The sequence below is a fragment of the Carcharodon carcharias genome, chromosome 10, assembly GCF_017639515.1.
Source record: "Carcharodon carcharias isolate sCarCar2 chromosome 10, sCarCar2.pri, whole genome shotgun sequence".
NCBI classification, from domain to species: Eukaryota; Metazoa; Chordata; class Chondrichthyes; order Lamniformes; family Lamnidae; genus Carcharodon; species Carcharodon carcharias.
Window position 1 is genome coordinate 134,772,800 of NC_054476.1, and position 27,129 is coordinate 134,799,928.

Below are 27,129 nucleotides of genomic sequence, written 5' to 3' on the forward strand. Positions count from 1 at the left end.
GGAGCAAGAGAGCAATACAAGTCAGGGAAATTTTTTTTATTAATTCACAGGGTGTCAGCTTCACTGGCTAGGCCAGCATTTATTGGTCATCCCGAGTTGCACCTGAGAAGGTGGTGGTGAGCTGCCTTCTTGAACTGATGGAGTCTATGTAGTCTGGGTACACCCACAGAGCCATTAGAAAGGGAGTTCCAGGATTTTGACCAAGCAATAGTGAACAAAAGGTGAGTTAATTGGCGGTGTTCCCATCTATCTGCTGCCCTTGTCCTTCTAGATGATAGTGGTCATGGGTTTGGAAGGTGCTGTCAAAGGAACCTTGGTGAATTCCTGCAGTGCATCTGGTAGATGGTACATACTGTTGCTACTGCGGAGGGAGTGAATATTTGTGGATGTGGTGCAAATCATGCAGGCTGCTTTGTCCTGGACATTATCAAGCTTCTTGAGTGCTATTAGAGCTGCAGTCATCCAAGCAAGTGGGGAGTATCCCTTCACACTCCTGACATGTGCCTTGTAGATGGTGGACAGGAGGTGAGTGACCTGCTCTTGTAAGCTACAGTATTTATATGACTAGTCCATTTCAGTTTCTGGCCAGTGTTAACTGCCAAGATGTTTATAGTGGGGAAGTAATCGATCATAATGCCATTGAAAATCAAGGGGCAATGGTTAGATTTCTCTAGTTGGAGATGATCATTGCCTGGCACTAATGTGGCACAAAGGTTACTTCCCACTAGTCAGCCCAAGCCTGGATATTGTCCAGGTCTTGCCACATTTGGACATGGACTGCATGAGTATCTGAGGAATCACGAATGGTGCTGAATATCGTGCAATCATCAGCGACCATCCCTGCTTCTGACCTTATGATGGAAGAAAGGTCATTGATGAAGTAGCTGAAGATGGTTGAGCTGAGGACATTACCCTGAGGAACTTCTGCAGTGATGTCCTGGAGCTGAGACGACTGACCTCCAACAACCACAACCATCTTCCTTTGTGCTAGGTATGACTCCAGCCAGTGGAGAGTTTTCCCCCCACCAATTCCCATTGACTCCAGTTTTATAGGGCTCCTTGATGCCACACTCGGTCAAATGCGGCCTTGATGTCGAGGGCAGTCACTCTCACCACAACTCAGGAGTTCAGCTCTTTGCCCACATTTGAACCAAGGCTGTAATGAGGTCAGGAGCTAAGTGGCCCTGGCAGAACCCCAACTGGGCATCAATGAGCAGGTTATTGCTAAGCAAGTGCCACTTGATAGCACTATTGTTGACCCCTTCCATTACTTTACAGATGATCGAGAATAAACTGACGGGGCGGTAATTGGCTGGGTCGGATGTGTCCTGCTTTTTGTGTACAGGGCATGCCTGGGCAATTTTCCACAAAGCCGGGTAGATGCCAGTGTCATAACAATACAGGAACAGTTTGGCTAGGGGTAAGGCAAGTTCTGGAGCACATGTCTTCAGTACTATTGTTGGAATATTGTCAGGGCCCATAGCCTTTGCACTATCCAGTGCCTTCAGCCATTTAATATCACATGGAGTGAATTGAATTGGCTAAAGACTGGCATCTGTGATGCTGGGGACCTCCAGCTGAGGCCGAGATGGATCATTCACTCAGCACTTCTGGCTGAACATTCTTGCAAATGCTTTAGCCTTATCTTTTGCACTGATGTGCTGGGCTCCCCCGCTATGGAGGATGGGGATATTTGTGAAGCCTCCTCCTCCAGTGATTGTCCACCACCATTCACGACTGAATGTGGCAGGACTGCAGAGTTTAGATCTGATCCATTGGTTGCGGGATCGCTTAGCTCTGTCTATCATTTGCTGCTTATGCTGTTTGGCATGCAAGTAGTCCTGTGTTACAGCTTCACCAGGTTGACACCTCATTTTTAGGTATGCCTGCTGCTGTTCCTGGCATGCCCCCCTACACTCTTCGTTGAACCAGGGTTGATCCCATGCCTTGATGGTAATGGTAGAGTGGGATATGCTGGGCCAAGAGGTAACAGATTGTGTTCAAGTACAATTCTGCTGCTGATAGTCCACTGCATCTCATGGATGCCCAGTCTGGAGTTGCTAGATCTGTTCGAAATCTATTCCATTTAGCATGGTGGATGTGCCACACAACACGATGGAGGGTATCCTCAGTGTGAAGGTGGGTCTTCGTCTCCACAATGACTGTGCGGTGGTCACTCCTACCAATACTGTCATGGACAGATGCATCTGCAGCAGGCAGGTCAGTGAGAATGAGGTCAAGTATGTTTTTCCCTCTTGTTGGTTCCCTCACCACCTATCACAGACCCAGCCTAGCAGCTATGTCATTTAGGATTTGGCCAGCTCGGTGCTACCAAGTCACTTTTCTTGATCGACCCAGAGTACATTCTGTGCCCTTGCCACCCTCACTGATTCATCAGCTGGGGGAGGGCAGTACGTGGTAATCAGCAGGAGGTTTCCTTGCCCGTGTTTGACCTGATGCCATGAGACTTCATGGGGTCCGGAGCTGAAGTTGAGAATTCCCAGGGCAACTCCCTCCCCTGTACACCACTGTGCTGCCTCCTCTGCTGGTGGGACAGGACATACCAGGGATGGTGACATTATCTGTATGATACCACTCCATGAAGATGACTATTACAGGCTGTTGCTTGACTAGTCTGTGAAACAGCTCTCCCAATTTTGGCACCAGCCGCCAGATGTTAGTAAGGGGGACTTTGCAGAGTCGACAGGACTGAGTTTGCTGTTGTTGTTTCCAGTGCCTAGGTCAATGCCAGGTGGTCCGTCTGGTTTCATTCCTTTATTTGAGACTTTGTAGCGGTTTGAAACAACTGAGTGGCTTGCTTACCATTCAAAGGGCATTTAAGAGTCAACCACATTGCTATAGAAGCACCACATGTAGGCCAGACCAGGTAAGGACAGCAGATTTCCTTCCCTAAAGGACATTAGTGGGTTTTTACATGGTCGTCATTAGACTTTTAATTCCAGATTTTTATTGAATTCAAATTCTACCATCTGCCATGGAGGGATTTGAACCTGGGACCCCAGAGGCTGGGTCTTTGGACAGTGACAATGCCACTATGCCATCGCCTCCCCCAACTCCAGCACATCATGCTGGGATGCCACCGCTTCAACAACTTGCAGTTTTAATACGCTCCTAGGAGCAATTTATAAAATTGATACCAAGCAGGGTATAAATAAATTTGGGAAAGTGGGTGGGAATGCAGGAGGCAGATTCAGAGCATGGGCAAAGAGATGGATTTTAGCTACCTCAGAAGATAGAGAAAGTGCTACTGAGGAAAAACAGTGTAGTCCCTGAGGGAGAAGGTAATGGAGCAGACTATAAACTGATCCAGTTAGCAGAATGGTATATGAGGGCTGGGAGAGAGCGAGGCCATGAAGGTATAGGAAACAGATTGGCAGTGAGGGAGGCAGGCAGGCACTGGGGCTCCATGAGGAAGACATATAGGGCCATGTGTGGGGGAAATGCACACAGTCTGGAAGCCTGAATTAAATGGTTTCTTGAGTTGAGGGTGGGGAAGGCCAAGAGAAAAACATCCATAAAAATCAATCCTTTAGGTGGATTGATAAGTGGATATGGGTTTCAGCAGTGATGGAGCAGAGAGGTGGTCTTGGAGAATACAGGGTTTAAAACTCAGCTCAGGATGAATGTTCAGCCAGGGGGAGTAAGAGCTGTAGGAATTGGTGAACAAGTATTTGGAATAACAGAACTATAATCACGCTGGAAATTTCAGTTTATCTAGCATTTGCCAATGGGTAGATCAATTAAAACAATTGGGAGCTAGGAAGGATGAACAAAGGAGTGAGTTTGCAGAGAAAACAGAAGAATACTGTGGAAATAAACAGGTCCCATGAGAGCCTTGCAGCTCACCTCAGGGGTAATGATGGAAGGTGTGCGAGTAGGTGGTTTAAGGAAGTAACTAGTGGAGGAATTTGGGGTTTTCCTTGCTTTCCATTACAGCTCTGGGTTAACGGAAAGATTTGGCAGATCAGGAAAGGCAGTACTGCCTGAGGTGGTTAAGCCAAATTAGTGATTGATAGCCAGGCCAATAGTATACCAAGTGTTCTCTAGTCTGCAGCCCAAGGCTTGTACCAGGCTATCATACCAGGTGTGTTGGTGTGAAAAGGGAGGGTGACAGGGGGAAGAGACCATGTGGGACCTCAAGTGCACTGAACAGGAATGGCAGTTGGGTTGAGAGAAGTATGTGTAAGAGGCAGAAAAGGAGGATATGGAAAAGGAATCGGGTTACCTGCTAGCAGATAGTTTTACTGCTAAACTATTCTTTATTATTGTTATTTTATTTCTTAAGAAATATGAATTTGTAGTTTTCGGCCTAAGCCACGCAATTCGGTATTGGTGCAGGGAGATCTGGAACATACAATGTGTGCAGAGCATATTATTGCAGGTTCAAATCAGCAATATTAACACAAACATTTTAAAGCATTAAGTCAAGTTTAGACTAAAGGGTAGCTGCCTATGGAAGCATACATCCACAGTAAACACAAGCAAATCATATTAGGAGGGAGCCCAAATTATAATCACATTTAAATATCTTGGGCTGGCAAATGCCTGGGGGTTGAATACTTTCATGTCCTTTGAAGCAGGAAAGATTGTACAGGAGGCAATGGGCTTGGGGGTGGAGGAAGGGGGAGGGAGTAAACGGAACAAGTGTTAACTAAACGTAAGGAATTAAACAAGAATTAATCAAAACAACAGAAGCTGAAAATCTCCATTTTTATGATTTTAAACAAATATTAAAAAGTATAAAGTCGGGCGTGTACAAAGTTGGAACAAGTTCATTACAAGAGCTTGGGTGCAGGGTATCGCTTCTGTAAGTGTGCATGGGATTAAAGAGTAATGCTACAGCATTTGAGCTCCTGCAAATGATCAGTCATAGTTCACAATGAAAGGGGAAACGTACTCTCAGCAGTTTTCATACACAGGGCGTGGGTGGGCACTCACAATCAATGTTCAACTAATAGAACTTTGAGCAACTCAATTCAAACTTTTCTCCTGAAAGAAACGTCATTATAAGTTGATATGAAAGAGAGAAAAAAAAAAGTCCAACATTTTTAGGAAAGGTAATAGTCAAGACACTTTGAAATACATTAGCAGAACTGGCAGCGAAAGTAATACTTAGCTGTTAATTCAGTCTGAACAACTCTTTAAAAACACATTTTTCGCCGAACAGCAACAAACTCAAATGTTCTCTCACTGGAATTAACTAGTGAACCCCCTTCACCAGCACAATATTTATATCAAAAGTGACATTACATTATTGTTTTGCAGGCATCGATTGATAAACTGTTTAGAAATGTTGTTTTTTCATTTCTTCCTTACTCGAGACATCAACTTTCACTGGAATATCCCAATGTCTCAGTCTCACTCCGGGATATTGTTCCAAGGATGCCAGCAGTCCCTCAATGCCTTGTCCAAGAGACCACAGGATTTAAGTGTTCCATTTTTTGGAAATGGAGTTAGAAGTGGAAGCTATGTGGCTGTTTTACTCTTTCATTTCTACCTCCATAATTCCCCATAACAAGATAGGATAGTAGCTTGACCCTCAAGATGGTTACTGTAGCAGCAAATTCCACCATGCGCAAAGGAGATGGGGGAAATCAAAAATAAATGATTTTGAAAGGAAAGATGTTATCATCAGCCAGTTAGCTAGCACAATGGGGAAGTTTGATAAGTACATGAAGGAGAAAAGAATGGAAGAATATATTAATAGGGTAAGATGGAAGGAGGCTCCTGTGGAGCATAAACACCAGTATAGACCAGTTGGGCAAATGACACATGTAAGGTAATGACAGAAACCTGGGAGTAGACCATAAGTTTCCCCTCTTGGTGATGAACAAAACACAATGGGACTTCCAATGGCTGGAAGGTCACTTCCTTTGTATAAACAGGACAACCAAATAATTTATCTTCTCACCATTGCTGCTGAAGACACTACTGCCATGCCATACACGCCACAGCTCCAAAGGGGTGTCACCCATCCTCTGACGACATTATCAAATGGGCACACCTTTTCAGCCGGCCTGGACAGTGAATGCTGGTAAATGAGTTAATGTTGGAGGGCATCACCCTTGTCATATCCATTTTTTAAGCATGTTAGATATCAACAAGCAAGAGCAGGGAGGCTAGCTTATTTTTATTTAGCTGTTCCTAACTTGTCAGCACGAAGACCAATAGGGGTGCCCCAAATGCTGCCCCAGGCTATAGCAGCCAACTGAGCAAAGGCAAATTTGGGTCATTCTGGTCTTTATAGCTTAGCACTCTAGCAAGTGGTACCTTTACCCACTAAACCTCTGCTTTGAGTGGAGGAAAAACCAAAATACTTGGAAGTTATGACAGTCCCATGTTTTGCTGGCAGGTTACCGATATATGCCAACAAAAGGGGTATCAATAGTTAAACCAAGATTTGATGTGGGCATTGGAAATGAACACACTAACACAATACTTACCACTAGTGTGCAAATATAAAGGAAAAAAAATATACATATAATAAATAAAGGAACAGAACTGTCTCATCTTGATAGTAATAGCATCCAGAATACAAGTGGAAAACACTGATACAGAAATGGAGGACCGTTCCCAGTCAAGGTTTGTGGTTACTGCACAGATCCTCTTGGTGCTGGAAAGAATGGACTGTGTTTTGTTTGTACAGAAAGTTTGCACTGTTCATTCAGTCTTGGACTGGAGACTATATTCTCCCAAGCTCTGCTCTTCCTTCTCCACTCTGGGCTTACTTGGTATCTGCATTTAAAAAGAGGAAATTATTTTAATTTTTATCTCCTGTCAATTGTGTTCTTCATCCTGTGCTTCGCATTGCTCTCCCAAAGATGTTAAACTCTCTGGTGCCTAAGCTGCATTCTTCATGCCCAAATGTGGGCAGTTTCTTGAGTTATTCAGCAGAAAAATAGGGTGAGATGAGGCCATACCTGGTCTGTATCCTAACTCCCTCTATCCATAAGGAAATACTTTATGTAAGTTCTCCTCATAAAACCCCTGGTGCCCTGGTAACACTCTGGCGGATGTGTGCTATACTCCTTCAAAGGCCAATGTATCCTTTCTACAGCCCCAAACTGTACACAGAACCCCTGGTGTGGTCTAACCAGGGCTCTGCATAGCTGTAGCAAAACCTCACCCCATTTACATCCTAGCGCTCCAGATGTAAAGCCTAAAATTCCATTAGCCTGTTTGTAATTTTTGGTGCCTAACCACAGCATTTTAGTGATCTATGTACAGGGAATCCTAAATCTCTTCGATCTCCGCAGTTCCGAGCTTCCCATCATTTAGAAAATACTCATCGATCTGTCACAGTTTTGTCCAATCGTTCAATGCTTTTTGTGATTTTACGGTCCTGTCATCACTACTTACTATGCCGCCTACCTTCATGTCACTGACAATCTCGGATATGGTAATGCTGTATTATCAAAGTCATTAATCAATATAGCAAATAGTTGAGGCCCCACAGCACAAAGCCTTGTGGAAGGCTAGTCACTTTGTGTCCCCCATTCAAGCACATGCCCATTATCCCTAGTCTCTGTCATCTACTGGCTAACCAATTTGCTGACCAGGCCAATAAATCCCTTCAATCCCATGAGTTTTAAATCTGATCTTACAGTTTCTTATGGAACCTTACTGAATACCTTCTGAAAGTCCATATAAACTACATCCATAGATATTCACCTGTTTTCTAGGTTAGTTACTTACTCAAAAAAGCCAATCAGATTTGTCAGACATGATCTTCCCTTTATGTTGTCTGTCTCCAAACAAGATCAAATTTATCTCAAGTGCTCAGTCACACTGTCCTTAATTATGGATTCCAATAACTGTTCCACAACAGAAGAAACTAATAGGTTCACAATTTCCTAAAATGAGCTAAATAATATTTAGCAGGTCTGGCAGCATCGATGAAGGGAAAAAATAGAGTTAACATTTCGGGTCGGTGACCTTCACCAAATGGGTCATGTTCTGACGAAGATCATTTTAATTCTGTTTCTCTTTCACAGGTGCTGCCCTATTTGAATATTTCCAGCATTTTCTGCTTTTATTTCATATTTTCAGTATCCATAGTATTTTGCTCTTCTATAATTTCCTGATTTTTTTCTCTCCTCATTTCTTAAATGACTAAGTTACATCTGCAATTTTTCAAACTAAAGCAGCAGTTCCTAAATTGAGAGCAGTTTAGAAGATTATAACTAAAACATAATTTCCTCACCTACTTTCTTCAAAACCCTGAGGTGGGAATTTATCAGTTGCTAGTTTTCAGTTTTTAGTGCCATTACTTTTGCCCACCAGAGGTTAAGCTGACTGGCTTACAATTACTTGGTCTATCCCTTCCTCCTTTTTTAACAATGGTAGAACATTAACAAGCACCCAGTCTTCTGCATCGCACCTATAGCCAGAGGAGATTGGAAAATGATGATCAGGCTCTCAGAAGCCTGGGATACATTTCATCCAGGCCTGGTGATGCATCTATTTTCAAAGATGCTAAATCTCTTAATATTTCCTCCGTCATTATGTTTATTCCCTCTAATATTTCACACTCCTCCTCCAGATTACTACTAGAAAGAATGGGGCAATCTGAAATAAATTACACACACCTTCATCCCAGCCCTCAGAGACTCCTGCCAGCTCGTAATGCTTTTTCCGCAGTCCTCCCAGACGCTGCCTCTCTTTCTGTAGTTGGCTCTCCAGTTCTAAAACGCGAACCTTCAGTTCAGAAATAAAAACATATTTAACTTAAATATTCCCTAGCAATGTTCTGCATCACTTAAATTCTGGTGGAAGTTGACTCAGGTTTGTAGAGGCCTGCTCTTGTTTTAATGCACATTACACCAAAACCACAGGAAAAGTGGAAGGAATGTCCATTGAGCCTATCAATCCCATTCCTTCTGCAGAACATGTATAAGTTACCACATCAGACCATGTCGACTGGTTCAATCTCCCAAGAGAAAGTTCTACAACAGATATACCCTAATCTTCAACAGTAAATCAAACAAAACTGCAGAACACAGATCAATTGTCAGATCTCCACTGTTGTCCTCCAGGCAACAGAGTGGGAAAGGTAAATTATCCTACCCGAGAGAGAATTTTTAGTTCTTCAAATTATATGCATCTTCTTGATATCAGCATACCTTCCCAGAAACTGCAAGCAGAGCATGGACAGGGAAATGTCATAGTTTCTTATTCCCTCAATTGTATAGGACTCAGACTTGTTGGGTAAGTTCACTTTGATTAGAAGCTGAAGTGAACTAACCACTTAATATTAATTCCCCTGTAGATGTCCCCATGGATGTCAGACCATGGTATGTGTCGCATACATTTCGTTCAAAGAACATGGAAGATAAAACAAGGCAAGTAATCCCTTTGTTTCATTGCTTCAGGGAACCATTGAAAAGGAGCAGAATGCAATGCAAAGGCAGCTTTACAGTACCTGTGAGTCCATCTCCTGTCGCTTGATTTGTGTCAGTGTCATGCTGGAGAAATCCATTGTGTCTGGAACAAAGGAATGAAAATGTTAGACAACTAGTTAGACCAAAGAAAATCTCCAGACATGCAAATAAGGATCCCCACCTGCAGTTCACTTCCTCTCTTCCTTTTATAAAGTTGCTGATTTTTTTGCTGGGATATAGTTCTGTGGGCACTGAGTATTTTCCAACAGTTTGCTCGAGTGGTCTTCCTCCTGCGTAAGCCCACACGTTGAAGTTATTCAATCATGGGACATGACAGCAAAGTCCAATTCTATTCTCAACCAATAGCCATACACCTCCAGGAAACCACTGGACAGTCTGACAGAGTGCTGCACTGTTAGAGGAGGTGCCATCTTTCACAAGACATTAAACCCAGATCCCTTCTGTCCTCTCGGTAGGTACAAAAGATCCTATGGCACTATTTTGAAGAGAAGGGGAATTCTCCCTGGTGTCCTAACCAATAATTATCCCTCAACGAATAACATTAAAAAGAAACAGGTTATATAATCATTGTCTCTTTGCTGTTTGTGTTCCTTGCTGTGTATAAATTCTCTGCCGTTTCCTAAGCACTTCAAAAGTACTTCATTGACTGTAAAGCGCTTTGGGACCTCTTGACGTCATGATATGTGCGGTAGAAAGGCAAGTCTTTTTTCTTTAGTCATCAGAAGCAGAAATTCTGGATGATTTTCTCTTCCCTAGCTCAGAGATTCAGGTATCCTTACAGCACCTGGTCTGTGATCAGCAAAGTCAACACAGAGCAGGGATTGAGCTTGGAAAACACATGGAGTTTGAAACTGTATGCTGTTTTAGCAGGCAGCAAATCATGTTAGCTTGATGCATGTTTCCTTCATTAATTGTAGGACTTTGCATATCAATCCAAAGGGACTCTCTCAGCATAAAACATTTCTTGCAGCAACTTGCATTTATACAATGCATCTCTTATACAGTACATGTCTCAGAAATGTACAGAGAGCTCCACATACAATGAATTGTTTTGAAGTGCCCTTGATGTTCATGTACAGGTATTTGGTATACCATTTCCCACAATGAGATAAATGACCAGTTATTTTGTTTTTTGGCAGTGTTGGTTAATGAAGTGTTGGTCAGTTCTTCCAATAACATCTACTTGAACCTATACTACAAGACATAAAAACAAAAAAACTGCAGATGCTGGAAATCCAAAACAAAAACAGAATTACCTGGAAAAACTCAGCAGGTCTGGCAGCATCGGCGGAGAAGAAAAGAGTTGACGTTTCGAGTCCTCATGACCCTTCGACAGTTCTGAAGGGTGATATTTTTGACAATACAGCATTCTCTCAGTACTGCATTGAAGTATCAGCCTGGATTGCAAGTCCTTAAATGAACAATTTCTAACTAAGAATCTTTAGTCCCGTCATCCAAGCTTCAAGGTTATAAATATCTTTTAAATATGCACACAAAAGTTTGCAAAAACACTCCCATACTGACTTTACTCAGTAGTGAAATGAATTGGAGAAGACCAACATAATCTGAGCAGCTCAGTGTGTTAGAGACTAGCTTTTCACATGGGACCACAGGTTCATATAATGAAAATCTCATCCGACTACTGGCTATAAGGGTCTTGTGAAATAAGATTGTGCAATTACAATTCAGTTCCTACTGAGAATAAAACTGAGAAAGGTCATAACTGTTGCCAAGATGAGCAGTTTCTTCTTAGTTTGGGATTAGGGCACATGTTGGGAGCACAGTTAGTTTTCCTCTACATCTAATCATGCCATATCGCTTGGGTATGCTTGATGCTGCTGAAGAGCCCACCCCTCCACATGAGGAACATGACAATATTTTTTTAAATGACCAGTACTTTCACCAACTTCTACTTGACAGCTACTTTGATGCCCACTATGAGGAGGACTCTTACAAATAATTATCCAGTTATTATAGGCTTGGTGAATTGTAATATTTCATCAAACACTGCACTGGTCATCACTAGCTCTCAAATCAGCTACAACTCTCTATGTCATTTGACTTTCAGTATCAATGTTGTTGTTAAAATGTAAACAATAAATTAAGGATAGTGACATAGCCTCAGTGTGTCCAGATGCTGCCTGACCTACTTAGTGTCCTGAGCATTTTCTGTTTTTATTTCAGATTTCCAGCATCCGCAGTATTTTGCTTTGGAGTTGTGTGGAATGACTGACTCCCACCCTTTGCTTTGCATTAGGCGCATGTGCAGGATGAACAGTAAACTACCTGTTTCTTCAATCTGGGATTTTCCTGACTTAGTGGAAGCCACTACACTGGCTGTTGCCTCGTTTACTCCCTTAGATGCCTGCCGCAGTTTTCCAAGGTTAGCGTTATCTTTATCTGCCTTCACCTACAAGAAAAGAAAACCATTACCACAAATAGCCAGACAGTTTTCAGACAATGCACTGTAATCTTTCCCACTGTATCAAAGTCAGAAGGAAGGTTGATAGAGGGGTCCCCAGATATGCTGAAATAAGGGTATTTTGAATGATTCCTGGAAAATAAATAATATCGTTTTCTTATGCACATGTAGGATGATAGCCACATTTGTTTCCTCACTTAACGCACTGGCATAAATAACTGAGTGTAATATAAGGAAGGAGCAGTTACTTCTGCCATTCATCTGTTTATTTTGGTTTTTTTCCCCCGCAAACACTAAAAAAATATACACGATTTGAATAATACTCATTTATTGTTTTTCAATGCCCTTTGCAGTTCTATACTGGAAAGTTTTCTATCCACTTTCCTTGGGTTTGATTGTTGCAGTCTCTATTTTTCTCCTAATGATTCATTGCTTTTTTATAAATATGAGTCGATCACTGCAAGAAATCACTTACCTTGGATGCAGCCACCAGCTGTGCTGTACTAGCTGCGATCTCATGAGAACACACCATCAACTCCTCAAACTTTCCCTTTCCTTGGACAACCATGTCTGCAGCATCTCTGAAGAGAGAGATGAGGGAACACTTGAGTCCAAACCATTAAATAAACTTCAATAGCTGCACAATAAAATAGAAATAAAATAAAATCTTCCTAACAACACTGTAGGTGTACCTACACATGGACTGCAGCTGTTCAAGAAGGCAGCTCATGACCACCTTCTCAAGAGCAACTAGGGATGGGTAATAAATGCTGGCCCATACCGAAGCCCACATCCCGGGAATGAATGAAAAAAATAGAAGATTGTAACATCTGAATCATGAAGCCATCTGCTGGTGCAAGCACAATATAACAGGAAAAAATACATCAATATTAAACTACCCCCAAGGGCTCAGCATGTGAATACACCACCCGATATTGAACAGGAGCCTGGGATAAAGAAGGGCCATTCAGCCCACTGATACTCATAGAACCATAAAAACGTAGAAAGGTTATGATGCAGAAAGAGGCCATTCAGCCCATCATGAAAGAAAAGGAAATAAAGAGCCATGAGAACAGGGAGGGAACATGAAATTAAGATTGTTTCTGTGTTGTAATTTCCATGTATCAGGTAACACCACAACATAGATTGAACCTGAGATCTTCCTGATCCAAAAGCAGTAAATACACTGGCCATTAAAAAAAGAGAAAAGAAAGCTAGCCGCTCATTCATAATCCCATTTTCCAGCACCAGGTCCAAAGTCTTGCAGGTTACAGCACTTCAGGGGCATAGCCAGGTACCTTTTAAAAGAGTTGAGCATTTCAACCTCAACTACCAATTTAGGAATTCCAGGCTCCTACCACCCTCTAAGGTGAAAAACTTTTTCCTCTTGTCCCCTATAATCCTTCTACCAATCACCTTAAATCTATGGCCCCTGGTACTTGACCCCTCAGCTGGGGGAAACAGGTCTTTCCTGTCTACCCTATCTTGGCCCCTCATAATTTTGTACACATCAATTAGGTTACTCCTCAGCCTCCTCTGTTCAAAGGAAAACAACCCTAGTGTATCCAATCTTTCTCCAAGGCTGCAATTTTCAAGCCCTGCCAACATTGTCGTAAATCTCCTCTGTAATTGCTCCAGACCAATCATGTCCTTCCTGTATCCTGTAGTGTGGTGACCAGAACTATACACAAAATTCTAACTCTCTAGTATAACTCCTATGATATTTCATTGATTTTGAATAACTTGAGTTTTTGCCTCTATTATGTTGTTTGGTAGATTATTGCAAATATTTACTGCTTTTGGATCAGGAAGATCTCAGGTTCAATCCATGTTGTGGTGTTACCTGATACATGGAAATTACAACACAGAAACAATCTTAATTTCATGTTCCCTCCCTGTTCTCATGACTCTTTATTTCCTTTTCCTTCAGCCATCTATCTAACGTATACTTAAATGTTGACAGAGCCCTGTGTAAAAATATTTCTCCTGTTCTCGCCCTATATCTCCTACATTTAACCTTAAACATTTCTCTCCTTGTTCTAGACTCATTAGCCCTAAAAAGAGTCTGTTTTTATCTCTATTCTGTCCTTCAATAATTTTAAACATCTCTATCAAACCACCCCATTATCTCCTGCATTAATGAAAACAGCCCCAATTTTTCCAAACCCTCCTTTGTATGTGTTACCTCATATCAGGTAGCATCCAAGTGAATCTGCACTGTTCCTTCTTAACAATCCTTCCCCTTGAGTGGAAACTAAAACTACAGTACTCCAAATATGACCTGGTTCAGGTTTTATACTGAATGACCGGTGCATCTCAATTTTTTTTTTATTCTATACCTTTAATCATTAAACCCAGCATTCTATTAGTGTTTGTTATGGCTTTACCAAAGTCTGACTCTGCAACCATAAATACCTCTGCTCTTCTAAATCACCAAGCTTTCCCACATTCAAAGTATATTTTGAACAAAAAAATACTACCTTATATTAACTATCACAGAGCTCCAATTGCCAGAATTCTGCCCATTTCACCATCTCATCAATATCCCCTTGCAGCTTCCTTTGGTACTCTGAATTATTTACTTTGTCTTCTATTTTAAGATGGTCTGCAAATCTGCAGACCTCACTCTAGCCCTATATCCAAATCCTATATTGCACAGTGAACAGAAGTGGTCCCAGAATAGAACTTCCAGCTATCTGCAAAACTGCCATAACTCATTCTCATTGTTTCCTCCCTCATAATTAAAACAGCAACCATAGCAGAATAACTGGCCTCAGCATCCCAGGGCTAGGGAAAAGAAAATGTAGTTAGGGCTCACATTCCTGTGTGCTATGTACTGGCACTCAAAGCATAGGTATGGACATGGCAGGGCTCAGCTAAGATAGAATCACAGAATGGTTACACAGGAGGCTATTCATACCTTTATGTCCATGCTGGTTCTCTGGAAGAGCAACTCAACTAGATCCACTCCCAAGCTTTTTCCCCCTAATGCCAGGCCTTTACATAAATCGCCTGTGGTTTTGCACAAAGCAAGTCAAGATCAAGTGCAGTGCCGCTACTACAGGAAGGGTGTAATTGCAGCATAACTTGTTAACATAGTCATCATAAATGCAATAGGAAACATTGATAAGAAGTGCGCACAGGCTCTCAATGTTAACACATTAGCAAATTGAGTAATGAGGAGTAGATAAATACTACCCCTCCATCTGCTCCCCATCCAATAATGGTGAAATGCTACCTAGCTTGTAGATATTTGGAGTTTCATGGGCATTTTCCATTCCAGCTGATTCGCCCATTTCAAGTCTCCACATGCAGCTGGCATTGGCTACAGGACTGTCACCAAGAGGCTACATAAAGTAGTATTCAAATTAGTGTCCTGCCATTTGAATTGTCCAGAGCTGTAAACATTTGTGCTCCAACTTCGACCCACAACCCACACTTACCTTCTCCTTTAAACTACAGTCATTCCCTTTTAAAAGTTTCAATGAATTCTGCTTCAATAATGGTTTGTGGCAGAGAATTCCACATGCTAAGAACCTGCTCTGTGAAGACATAATTGCGAACTTCCCCTTTAAATCTACTCTTGGTTATCTTGGATTTGTGTTATTCCGTTACTGTCTTTCCAACTAGTGATAATATTCCATCAATATTTAACTTATCACAACCATTCATAATCATGAAGACATCCAGTCACCTCCTCAGCACTAATGAAATAAAACTCACTGAGGAGAAATCTTTTCTCTCAGAGGATTGTGCGACTTTGGAACACTCTGCCTCAGAAGGTGGTGGAAGCAGAGTCACTGAATAGTTTTAAGGCAGAAATAGATTCTTGTTAGGCAAGGAAATCAAAGGTTATTGGGGTCAGATGGGAATACGGAAATCGAAACACAAAAAAATCAGCCATGATCTTATTGAATGGCAGAGCAAGCTCGAGGGGCTGAATGGTCTACTCTTGTTGCTATTTCTTATGTTCTTAAGCCTCTCCATTACTGTAGCTCCTCATCACTGTAGCCTTAGTGAGTCTACAGTGAGGCTTTTCAATTATTATATCCTTCCTAAAATGGAATGTTTAAAATAATACTTAATGAACAATCCTCCAACTGCAGCCTAATGACATCTTGTACAAGTTCAAGATTTCCTTCTTGCTTTTGTATTCTACACTTTCAGATACAAAATCAAGGGTTCTATTTGCCTCGAGTGAGGGAGTGGGAATCAAACCAATCTAAAATAAAAACAGAAAATACTGGAGATATTCAGCATGTCAGGCTGCATATGTGGAGAGAAAAAACAAAGTTAGCATTTCAGGCCTGTGGCCTTTCATCAGTTCCAATTGTTTTTCTCCCCACAGATGCTGTCTGACCTGCATTTTATGCTTTAATTTCAGATTTCCAATATGTGCAGTATTTTGCTTTTGTATCAAACCTACCTATCCTGTCAGTTTTTTTATTCATTCATGGGACACAAGCACTGCTGGCAAGATCAGTATTTGTTTCCCATCCCTATTTGCCCCTGAGAAGGTAGTGAATAGCCATCTTCTTGAACCATTGCAGTCCATGTGGTGTAGGTACACCAACAGTGCTTTTTGGAAGGGAATTCAATTTTTGACTCAACGACAGTGAAGAAACGTCAATAAATTTTCAAGTCAGAACGGTGTATGGCTTGGAGGGGAATTTGCAAGTGGTAGAGTTCCCATGCATCTGTTGCCCTTGTCCTTCTAGATGGTAATGGTCGCAGGTTTGGAAGATGCTGTCGAAGGAGACTTGGCAAGTCATTGCAGCAGATCTTGTAGAAGATTCCTGCTGCTGCCACTGTGCATTCGTGGTTAGGAAAATGAATTCTTAACGTGGCAAACGGGTTGCCAATCAAGCAGGTTGCTTTAACCGCGATGGTGTTGAGCTTCTTGAGTGTTGTTGGAGTCGCATTCAGTCAGGCAAGTGGAGAGTATTCCATCACAATCCTGACTTGTGCATTGTAGATGGTGGACAGGCTTTGGGGAGGTGCACAATTCCCAGCCTCTGAGCTGGTCTTGTAGGCACAGTATTTATATGGCTGGCCCAGTTCAGTTTCTGGTCAATGGTAATCCCAAGAATGTCGATGGTAGGGGATTCGGCAATGGTAATGCCATTGAACATCAAGGGGAGATGGTTAGATTCTCTCTTGTTGGAGATGATCAATGCCTAGCACCTCAGTGGTGCCAATGTTACTTGTCACTTGTCAGCCCAAGCCTGAGAGTTGTCTAGGACTTGCTGCTTGCAGGCGTGGACTGCTTCAGTATTTGAGTTGAGAATGGTACTGAACACTGTACAATCATCAGCGCAAATCACACTTCTGACTTATGGAGGAAGGGTCATTGACGAAGCAGCAGAAGGAGGTTAGGCCTAGGACATGACTGAGGAACTCCTGCAATAATGTCCTGGAACTAAGATAACTGGCCTCCAACAACCACTAACATCTTCTTTTGTGCTAGGTATGATTCTAACCAGTGGAGTTTTCCTTCAATTCCCACTGACTTCAATTTTGCTAGGGGTCCTTGATGCCACAATCGGTCAAATTCTTCCTTGGTGTCAAGGCTGTCACTCTAACCTCCCGAGTTTAGCTCTTTTGTCCCACGATTGGATAATGAGGTCAGGTGCTGAGTAGTCCTGGCGAAACCTTAAACTGAGCCTCGGTAAGGTTATTGTTGAGTAAGTTCTGCTTGATAGCATAGTCAACATGCCTTCCATTCACTTTGCTGACGATTGAGTGTAAGCTGATGGGACAGTAATTGGCCTGATTGGATTTGTCATGCTTTTTGTGGACAGTACATACCTGGATAATTTTCTACATCGTCAGGTAGATGTCAGTGTTATAGCTGTACTGAAATACCAATAAATAGGAAACTTTAAACTCCACATTGGATCCTAATTAACAGGACATTAATTAACACTTGTGATCCAGGTTAAACAGCACAATTGCACATTTGGTGGAGTTCTGCAGGTGACTGACAAAGATAAATGAACAACAGTTTCAACACTTACACCAACACGGTGGCTCCCCAGCCTACAGCCTTTGATGCAGAGATGAGGCCTTCAGTCCACCGGGAGTTCTTAGCGTAGAACTCTTTCTGCGATGCTGCCCCCTGTTAACCAGAAACACAATATTTATGGTAGTATTTCCCAAAACTTTCTTTTCATCTCTCTTAAAGGTGCTTACGTCTTGCTGCATCTGGTTCCTCATTCAAATGCCCATTTTTCATGCTAAGGCCTGAGTGCCAATAGGATATTCACCACAGAGGGAACCAGAGCCATGCCCTCCCTCATGTAATGTTCAAATATCTGGCTTTCCAGCAGAGCAGCAATGGGTTGTAGAAATCCTGGCTAAATTTTCACCTCACTAATCCAAAGGTTGTGAGGACAATTGTAACATCTCAAACTGAACAGATCAGGAATGAATCTTGGGACCTTGTTCTAGGCATGGCTTTGTACTATGACAAGTGGTCTCTTTGAGGGAGCTCACCCATTAAGAAGAATGGGAAGGAAGGATTCATTACACCTAATCTGAATCATGAAATCTGATAGATCAGAAAGGCAGCTTAGTTGTAGGCAGTGAAATAATGTGATATCTGGCATTGCAGAAAAAAAGCTAGTAAATTCTCCACTGTGTTCTCCTGACCTCCTGCCATAATTTCAGCAGAAACTATAGGGAAATGGAGTAAATAGCCATTTTGGTCATTTGAGATATTAACCGAGGGTTTGGGAAAGTGGCCTGCTCATGAGTCTTTGCCAGTATTGCCCCTGAGCTTTGTGAGTGGCCTGAGGTACAGTCTCATGTTTCATGATTCTTCCAAAGCTTTCAATCAACTAACTGCCCTGCAACATTTTAACTCACATATTGTCCTGTACACTCACCAAACTTCAGTCTTGTAACAAGTTTTTGCTCTTACCCTTCCACTCTCCACTATATCTCTCTGCAGATCCTTCGATGTCAGAACCAACATTTTGATTGCATGCATCAGATCAGTGCAGGAGGCAAGGATCCTACAGGAAATAGAAATACAAAATACCTGTCAAATAGTTTCCTCCTAAATAATTTGGAACAACTTTCATGTTTAAACGAAGTGCAAAAAATACTCGATCCATTTAAATTTTTATGTGCCATATCTCAAAGCTTTCATGGAATGGTTATTGAACAGGAGGCCAATCAGCCTGTCATGTCTGTGCCAGTTCCCTGCAAGGGGAACGCAGCCTGTCCCACTCTCCCATCTTTTCCCCAGTACCCTGCAGTTTTTTTCTGTTCAGATAATTATCCAGTTCCTTTCAGGAAACAAACTTTTAAAAAGCTAATCTTATGTCACTGGAAATTGAAAGAGTAGTTCAAATTGAAAACCTCATTCCATCCCTGACCATATCCAACATCGGTATCAGGTTCTTGAGTTCAGTTTTTCGAAAAAGAATCACTTTAAACTAAATGACCATCACTATTCTCCAAGATTCTTGGCCCAGAGAGTGTTACTCTGCTCCAGGACCCCAGGCAAGGGGATTCCTCTACTCCGATTACCCCAACTTGTTACAATCCACTACTTAGAGGGATTCCTCCATTTAAAAGGTGCCCCCAGTTGCAAACTTTCCTTCAATGTAAAGAGCTTCCCTGTAGTCCCAGGTCTGTCATATTCAGATTCAAAGTCTGAAACGGTCTACAGTCATCAACTATCCATTTTATTTCTCCTCCGTATTTCATCATTCATCAAGACCAAACCAGCTCTCCCAACGAGGCCTTAATATTCAAAGATATTTCAAGAAAAAAAATCAGAAGACAGACACACATACACTGCATAGAATAGTCCATTCTAGAGGTAGCAAAGGCTTCAGCAGCAGATGAGCTGAGGATGGGGTAGAGAGGGGCAATATGATGGAAGTAGGTATCTTGGTGATGGAGGGGACATAGAATCAGAATTCCAGCTTTGAATCAATTGGGATGTTATGCTTGCAAACAATCCAGTTCAGATGGTGGCCAAGGAAAGCAATTTTTTTTTTTTAATTCTTTCATGGGATGTGGCTGTCGCTGGCAAGACCAACATTTGTGTCCCATTCCTAAGTGCCCTTGAACTGAGTGGCTTGCTAGGTCATTTCAGAGGGCAGTCAAGTGCATTGCTGTGGATCTGGAATCACATAGTCGAGACTAGGAAAGGATGGCATGTTCCTTTCCCTAAAGGATATTAGTGAACCAGATAGATTTGTAAAACAATCAATGATAGTTGTCATGGTCACCATTACTGAGAGTAGCTTTATATTCCAGATTTATTAATTGAATTTAACAGCTTCCGTGGTGAGATTTGAACCCACGCCCCCAGAGCATTTGCCCGGGCCTTTGGATTACGACTCCAGTAACATTAGCATTACACCGCCATCTCGCCTAATTGGTGGCTAGGGAACAAAACTTGTGCCAGGGTACAAAAACAATGGCTTTGGTTTTCCCAATATTTAGATGGAGGAAATGTCTATTCATCCAGTACTGGTTGTCACACAAGCAATGAGACAAATCACAGACAGTGGAGGGGACAAGAAAGGTGGTGACAAGGTACAGCTGGGTCTTGTTTGCTAACCGGACATTGGATGATGTCTTGAGGGGAAGCATGTAGATGAGAATTAGGAGGGACCAAGGTTAGGTCTTCTGGGCACTCCAGTGGTAACGATATGAGAGCAGGAAGAAAAACTATTGCAGGTGATTCACTGACTATGGCTGGATAGATAAGAATGGAATCACTCAGTCCACTCAGCTGGACGATAGATGTTGCAAAAATGTCTATAATTTTGTGCTTCTCATGTTTTAGGAATTGAATTTCTGAATGAGAATTAAATGGGGGAAAAAAAACCTAGGGTAGAATTTTGCAATCAGGCCAGGAAGGCAATTTCACGCTGGTGGGCCAACTAAGGCCCGCCCAGTGTGAAACGTGAGCGGCAGCGCTGCCTGTGCGGGTGGGCAGAGTGCAAACCAGGCAAGCGGGTCTTTCGCACATGCGCACAAGTACACACTACATTACGCCCGAAGCACAGAGCTGCCTTAAGCAGATGAACTGATTTGAAAAAAAATTAAGATTTGATAAACGTTATGAAATATGTCCCCTCATGTGACTCTGTCACTTTAGCAGGAACATGTTATTTATGAAGAATTTAAGTTTTTATTTAATTTTTATTTGCTTTTGGAAACCTCATCCCATCCAGGATGAGGTTTCCTAAAAAGTGCAAAGGTTGAACGGGCAGCAAAAAATTTACTTCAATTACCTTTTAAATGGCCTTAATAGGCCTTTTAATTGTCTGTGGGTGTGCTGTGAACCCGGCGCACACCCACCAACCGAAATATCCCGAGGGTGCGCGAAGACGTCGGCACGCATACCCGACATCATCATGTGTCATTTTACGCTCGGTTGGGTCGGGTGCATGTCCATCTGCCGAGCTAAAAATTTTACTCCTAGGTTTAAGAAACTGGTAAACACCTCTTAAGATAATTACCATTCAAAGGATGGTCCATGTTTACTTGAAGGGGTTAGAGTTGAAGGTGTGAAAACAAAAAACAATGGGTCGTTCTCTCTTAGTTTAGGAATGGAGCTAGCAAGCCTAGTTAGACTGCCGTTGTCCCATTAGGGATTTAAATTATTAATGTAATTCCCAGATCAAAGGAAGGTTGAAAAGCAAATGTTAAACAAATGATGTTCATAAAGTATCCATTTACTTTTCAGATCAAAGGACAGGTTTGGGAATTGAAGTTAATTAGTTGAAATCTCTATCTGGGACATCCCAGGTATGCCATGTTGCCAGGGGGATAGGTTGCAGGGAACTACCCTTTTGTTTGGGCTTATCTATGTGATTTTCTCAGAGACACAGGCAGTTTAGGTCTGGAACTTAACATACGAAACAACTGGAACAACTTGGAAATAAGCAGAGAGAGAAAGATGACAGGAGCAGTAGACCACTAAGGAGGCAGTGAAACCAATGCTTAAGCTGGAGTTTCCACAATCCTGAGGAGTTTAAAGTGAGTTGGTGGATCGCCTGACCAAATGCAAGTGGCAGGGCCCCAGGAATTCATATACCTCAGCAGGAAAACTGGGAAGAATCAAAGTTAATTCCAAAGAGCTGTGGCACACCTTCGTTTGGCCCCAGATGAAGTAGGGGAACCCTCAGGAACCTGGAAAGAGGGGGGAACACTTGGGTGGGAACAAAAATAAAATGGAGTCACCAGTTTAGGTTTCCGGTTATAAAGACAAGTGTTTACAAAATAGTGTTAAATTAATAGTCATGGCTTTGTTTAATTCCTATACAATAAAAGATTTTGTTTAAAACATGAAACCTTGTGGCACAATTCTGTCAATTAATAACTGGGAGTTCGAATTTCTTTTTAAAAGTTAATGGTCTCCATTGAGATCATAAAAGGAGAGACACTGGAAGAGGGTGGTATGGCACTCTGTCAAAAAACTACAGACAGAACTAAAATGATGAGGGATAGTTTACCAACCACAGTCACACAATGTGACTGATGAAGGACATTTAGTGCGGTGGCAGGGGCGGGAACTGGATTACAGGAGTCCAAACATAGAGATGCAAGAAATATGGGCACAGATTTGGAAGCAACGCATTTAATGACTAAAAATGGGAAAGCAAGAGTGGAGACATGACAGTAATTTTCAATGACAAACGAGTCAAAGGTTGTTTTGTTTTGGAGGAAGAGGGTGATGATAACAGATTTGAAAGGTGTGGGGGGGCGGTGGGTGGCGTTGGTGTCAGAACTTAAGGAAAAGGAACTGTTAACAATAAAGGGCAAAGGAAAGTTGGGTGGTCAACAGGTTGGTGGGAAAAGTTTCAAGGGAGGAGTTAGGTCTCATGAATGAAAGGAGCTTTGGAGAGAGCATGAGGTTGAATAAGAGAGAAACTAAAGAAAGATGCAAGTCCAGGGCTAGGGCAAGGAGTCACACTGTTCTTTAACCCCAAAGCCTGGGTTCAAATCCTGCTCAAACTGATAGGATTTCATTCCCTTTAACCTTAGACTTCCAAAGGAATGGAGTTTCAGGAATACAGATATCCAAGTGCAAACCTAAATCACTCTAGCTTTCTGACTGCATCTCCTGATGATACTCAACTAACTCCCTGACGCATACACAGGAAGCAAGGGTCAAGTACAGGAAGGTTATTGACACCTGTGGAGAGAAAATTGGGGATAAGAAATATTACAATTGATGCATTGTTTGAAAACTGCAGATTAAAGCAGTTATTTATAAATCTTTGCAGCAGACCGGAAGGAATTATTCATTCAGAAGTTCAATTCAATGCAAAACACAATATAGTCAAGAGCAACGAGCCTATAGTGATTTTAATATTTATAGCAGCAGTAAACAGACTATGATTTGTCTGTTGGAATACTATAAAATAGGGCTGAATGGGAACTAAATTGGTCCATGACAATTCTAGGCAATGGGTGGGAATGGGAAGTGAACCAGCCAACTGGAATTTTGAGCAATGCGTGTGAACGAATAATGAACAAGTCCATTGGAGTCTGTACAATGGAAGTGAAAGAAAATTAGATTAGACAGAGTCCTGTTGGAATTCTAGACAATAGAAAATTATTAGTCTTTTGGCGTTCTGTAGATTGAAGAGAATGACAAGTAGATTAGTCCAATGGCATTCTAGATAGTGGGAGTGAATGGAAATAGTTTAAACCCATGGAATTCTGTAGACAAATTTAATGGAGATGAGCCAGCTCCACATTTGGCCATCGTTTTGGGTCCACTTGGAACAATACATTGATCGTACATTTAATGAGAAAGTTGTAATTTTTTGTTTTGTGGCATGACTTTTTGGTTTAAAGTATAAAGACCACAACAAATGACAGAGGTCTCACATAAATTCCTTTACAAGCTTTTTAGTTTTCCTGACTGAGGCATGCGGGGCTCTAAGAGCAGGAGGCTCACATTGAGACTGTGTAAAATGACCAGCATTCTGCTGTGGAGAAATCTTGACTGACACCCAAGCTTCATGTAGAATGATATAAATTCATGCAACTTGAAAGCACTGACCTCTCATTCACCTCCAGCTTCACTCCTGTGTCTCCTGCCCTCGACTTGCTCAGCATTTCCTGGTTACAAATTTTGTAAAAAAAAAAACTGTTTTAACTAGCAACTTTGAAATGCAACAGCAGAAATCCGTCCTGCTCCAACAATCAGCCAGGGAAAGGCTGGTGTCTGTTTCTTCTGTAAAGCCACTGAAGAATAACAAGCTGAGTTCTGTATCATGTCAAACTATATTAAAGACTGAGCTATCTCTTGCTAACATCATGTTAGAAAGTATTCATGAGATCAGGTTCGCTGTGTGAATATATGTACATAGTCCCAGAAAATATGACTGTCAACTTATTGCAAATAATAATCAGTCACAGTTATGCACAGAACAGTGTAGTTAATAATAAACAGAACCTGTAATACAGATCAGCAGCATTATGTACAGCTCTTTGTGTCTCTATTTCCTTAGAGCCATCCAGATTGTGCTGCCTTTACCCAACTTCACCAATCCCCTTCCCCTATCTTATGTAGCTTCTCAATGTGAAGTAGCCATATACAATCAATCAGGTCTGATTGCCTTCTAGTAACAAACCTTTGTACTGAAATTCCAGAACTGCAAAAATTGTGCGGGAAAATAAATCTCTAAGAAAATACCTTTTTTCTAATTTTCCCCAAAGGTTTCAGGTTTCTGCACTGCTTGCTTTGCTTGTGGGAGATTCTCTTGCTGTGCCGTTCTCAGTCAACATCATAAAGCTGAGCAAGAGACTACCCAATTGTCATCACTATACCTGAGCATAGTAACCATCAGGACTCCCATCAGGCCCTCAACATCTGTCTCTCCCAGGTGAAGTACAACAGATTTTAACATTGACATGGAGAAGCAAGACAATCCAAAAGCAGGATGTACTGCATCATGCTACTCCCTAATACAATATTCCTTCACATGTTTGAATCATAATTCTCTTCATGTGTACAACTGTTCTCTCTTCCAATAACTTACTTTTGAAGTGCAACAGAATTGAGGTTTCATGCATACCTGTGTCTACCCATCCACCAACAGAAACTGTACCCAGTTATAGAACCAATTTTTCCAAAATACAGTCTTACTAACTTATCTAATGAATTTAAAAGTACATTCCACTGATGTAAATCACCTCTATCCTTGCAGTAGCAACTTCAACAGCTGCTGATGTGGCAGCCATCTCCTGTTCCACCAGATCACCCAGCTCCTTTTGTTTGATGTCTCTTCCTTTAGGCCTTAGCTCCTAAAATAACACACAGCAGTCAGTAACACTGTACAGAGGGCACAGCAAACCATGGAGAAGGAATTTAACTTAGTCAATCCATAATTATAAGAGCCTTCAAGTTTTTCAGCAGGGACATAAATCTAGGGCCTTTTGCAAAGAAGGTCTGGAAAGAGATGCAATGATTTCTGTCAAGGTTCATCCCAAGCAGCGCAGTGACACAGGACTCTGTGCTATACAGGCTGTTCCCAGTGACACATACCGAGACAAACATCAACTGCAGCTGGAGGATCATCAAATCGGTGAAAGACGCTCTTTGGTCTGCCCAAAACTCGTTGGTCTTCCAGTGCAAAGAGTTGTCCCCGACCGAGTGTTACAGACTGGCACATTCCCAAGGTCCAGGACTATATGCTGAGGGACGCACTAAAGCTTGGGGCAGCCACTGCAAAGGCCCAATGGGGAAAGGTAGCTGTCTAAGACCTTTCTGTCATAGTGCACCGAGGGGCTGGGAAAGGTACAGACGACCTCGGGCTGTACGGCTCACAATGAATGTATGCATTGAATACTAATTGTATTATAATTGTATTGAATCACCTCAAAGTGCAACATGATGTATGTTGATAGCTCCAATAGCATTGCACTGTCTGACTGTCTGTAATGACCATTTTGAAATGATTGTAATATTGATTGTAATATTCATTGATTGTATTGAAGCACCTCAACTTTGTAAAAGCTGAATCTGATTGCACTTTTTGTGATGGCGATTTAGAAATGTTTTGTAATGTTCTTCCAGATATTTTATGAATAAAGTATATTTTTCACAAAAAAATAAATCTAGAGCATATACGTCAAGAAAGTCCTAGGTTTGATTCTTGTTCTATGTTGAGTCAACTGGGGCAGCAGCTCAGATGGCCACAACTGGCCTCTACATTCATTGGCTAGGGAGTGAGGAAAATAAAAATTCTTTGCTATTCATGCTCCTGGTCATTCTCTATTGGTTCCTGCTGGAAAACACACCTATACAGGTTTGGCTCTCAGACTTCAAAAACTATTGACCCTCATCATCTCGTCTCACAGAATGGTCACTTGGGTTAGGGATTGGAATGTATACAATTGCTGTGGAACTGGACTCCATGGTGAGTGAGTGCCTTAGAAAAGGAGGAATATTAGAGGGTAAAGTAATTACAGTTAGGGGGCAGTGGATTAAAAACAGGAAATGTTGGAAACACTCAGGTCAGGCAGCACCTGTGGATACAGAAACAGAAACATTCCAGATCTCTCTCCATAGATGCTGCCTGACCTGCCAAGTATTTCCAGCATTTCCCATTTTTATTCCAGATTTCTCAATGGTATTTTACTCACATTTTGTGGGGTAATTGATGGCATAGAGTGACACCCTTCCAAACTAAGAGGCAGCTGGATATTGTGCTACATTCTCAAGGCTATCCAAAATTTTTTTCCAAATTTAAGAGGAGGATGTCAGCCTCTTACCTCCCCAATTGCATTTATCTGGTTCAGACCTTCTCGCACTTTAGTGCAATCTGCACTGCTCAAAGTTGTAGTGTCCTTCAAACTGGAGAAGTAGGAAAGTACCTCACTCCCGCACTGCTTACACGCTTCCAACAGACCTAGCAATTAGAAATCAGAACCAACAAATGGTACGACAAAATAATATAGCCATGGAACAAAAATTGCAACCACACATAACCTGCTGACAAGGGTTTTATTCCAAGGTCCATTAGAATTCTTTCCTATCTTGCTCAACTTGCTTGTAATGACATTCAGCCCACAGAGTCTCTTTGAAGCTATGGGCTATGGAATGACAAAGATGAGTCAGAGTTACTGCTCCTGCAGGTTATTCAGTGATGCCTGGTGATTTAACCTTGGAGTTAAGTTTAACTATGGCATACCTGTGACCAAACAGCCTGCCAATGTTCCTGGCAGATGCCCAGTTCCAAAAATAGCTATTTGTGTGAGGTACTGAGACCAATTGTCAGCTATTTAACAGTCCACAGG

General features: G+C 41.8%; 1 protein-coding gene across 8 annotated transcripts in view; it reads right to left on the minus strand.

Moving 5' to 3' along the window:
* Positions 1-4,712: 4,712 nt before the first annotated feature.
* The window catches only part of hip1 (huntingtin interacting protein 1), a 295,812-nt gene continuing 273,395 nt past the window's right edge, over positions 4,713-27,129 (minus strand). For 7 of the 8 annotated variants that reach the window (XM_041197228.1, XM_041197229.1, XM_041197230.1 and 4 more), the window contains 10 exons: positions 26,605-26,741; positions 25,024-25,134; positions 23,888-23,946; positions 18,767-18,860; positions 17,862-17,962; positions 12,320-12,425; positions 11,709-11,832; positions 9,443-9,504; positions 8,610-8,718; positions 4,713-6,756 (listed from right to left, as the gene is read on the minus strand). In XM_041197228.1, coding sequence (XP_041053162.1) covers positions 6,746-6,756; positions 8,610-8,718; positions 9,443-9,504; positions 11,709-11,832; positions 12,320-12,425; positions 17,862-17,962; positions 18,767-18,860; positions 23,888-23,946; positions 25,024-25,134; positions 26,605-26,741 — 914 coding nt within the window. In that variant the 3' untranslated portion in view covers positions 4,713-6,745. Of the gene's footprint in view, positions 6,757-8,609; positions 8,719-9,442; positions 9,505-11,708; positions 11,833-12,319; positions 12,426-17,861; positions 17,963-18,766; positions 18,861-23,887; positions 23,947-25,023; positions 25,135-26,604; positions 26,742-27,129 lie in introns of those variants that run through there. The other variant, XM_041197232.1, reaches the window with a different exon arrangement.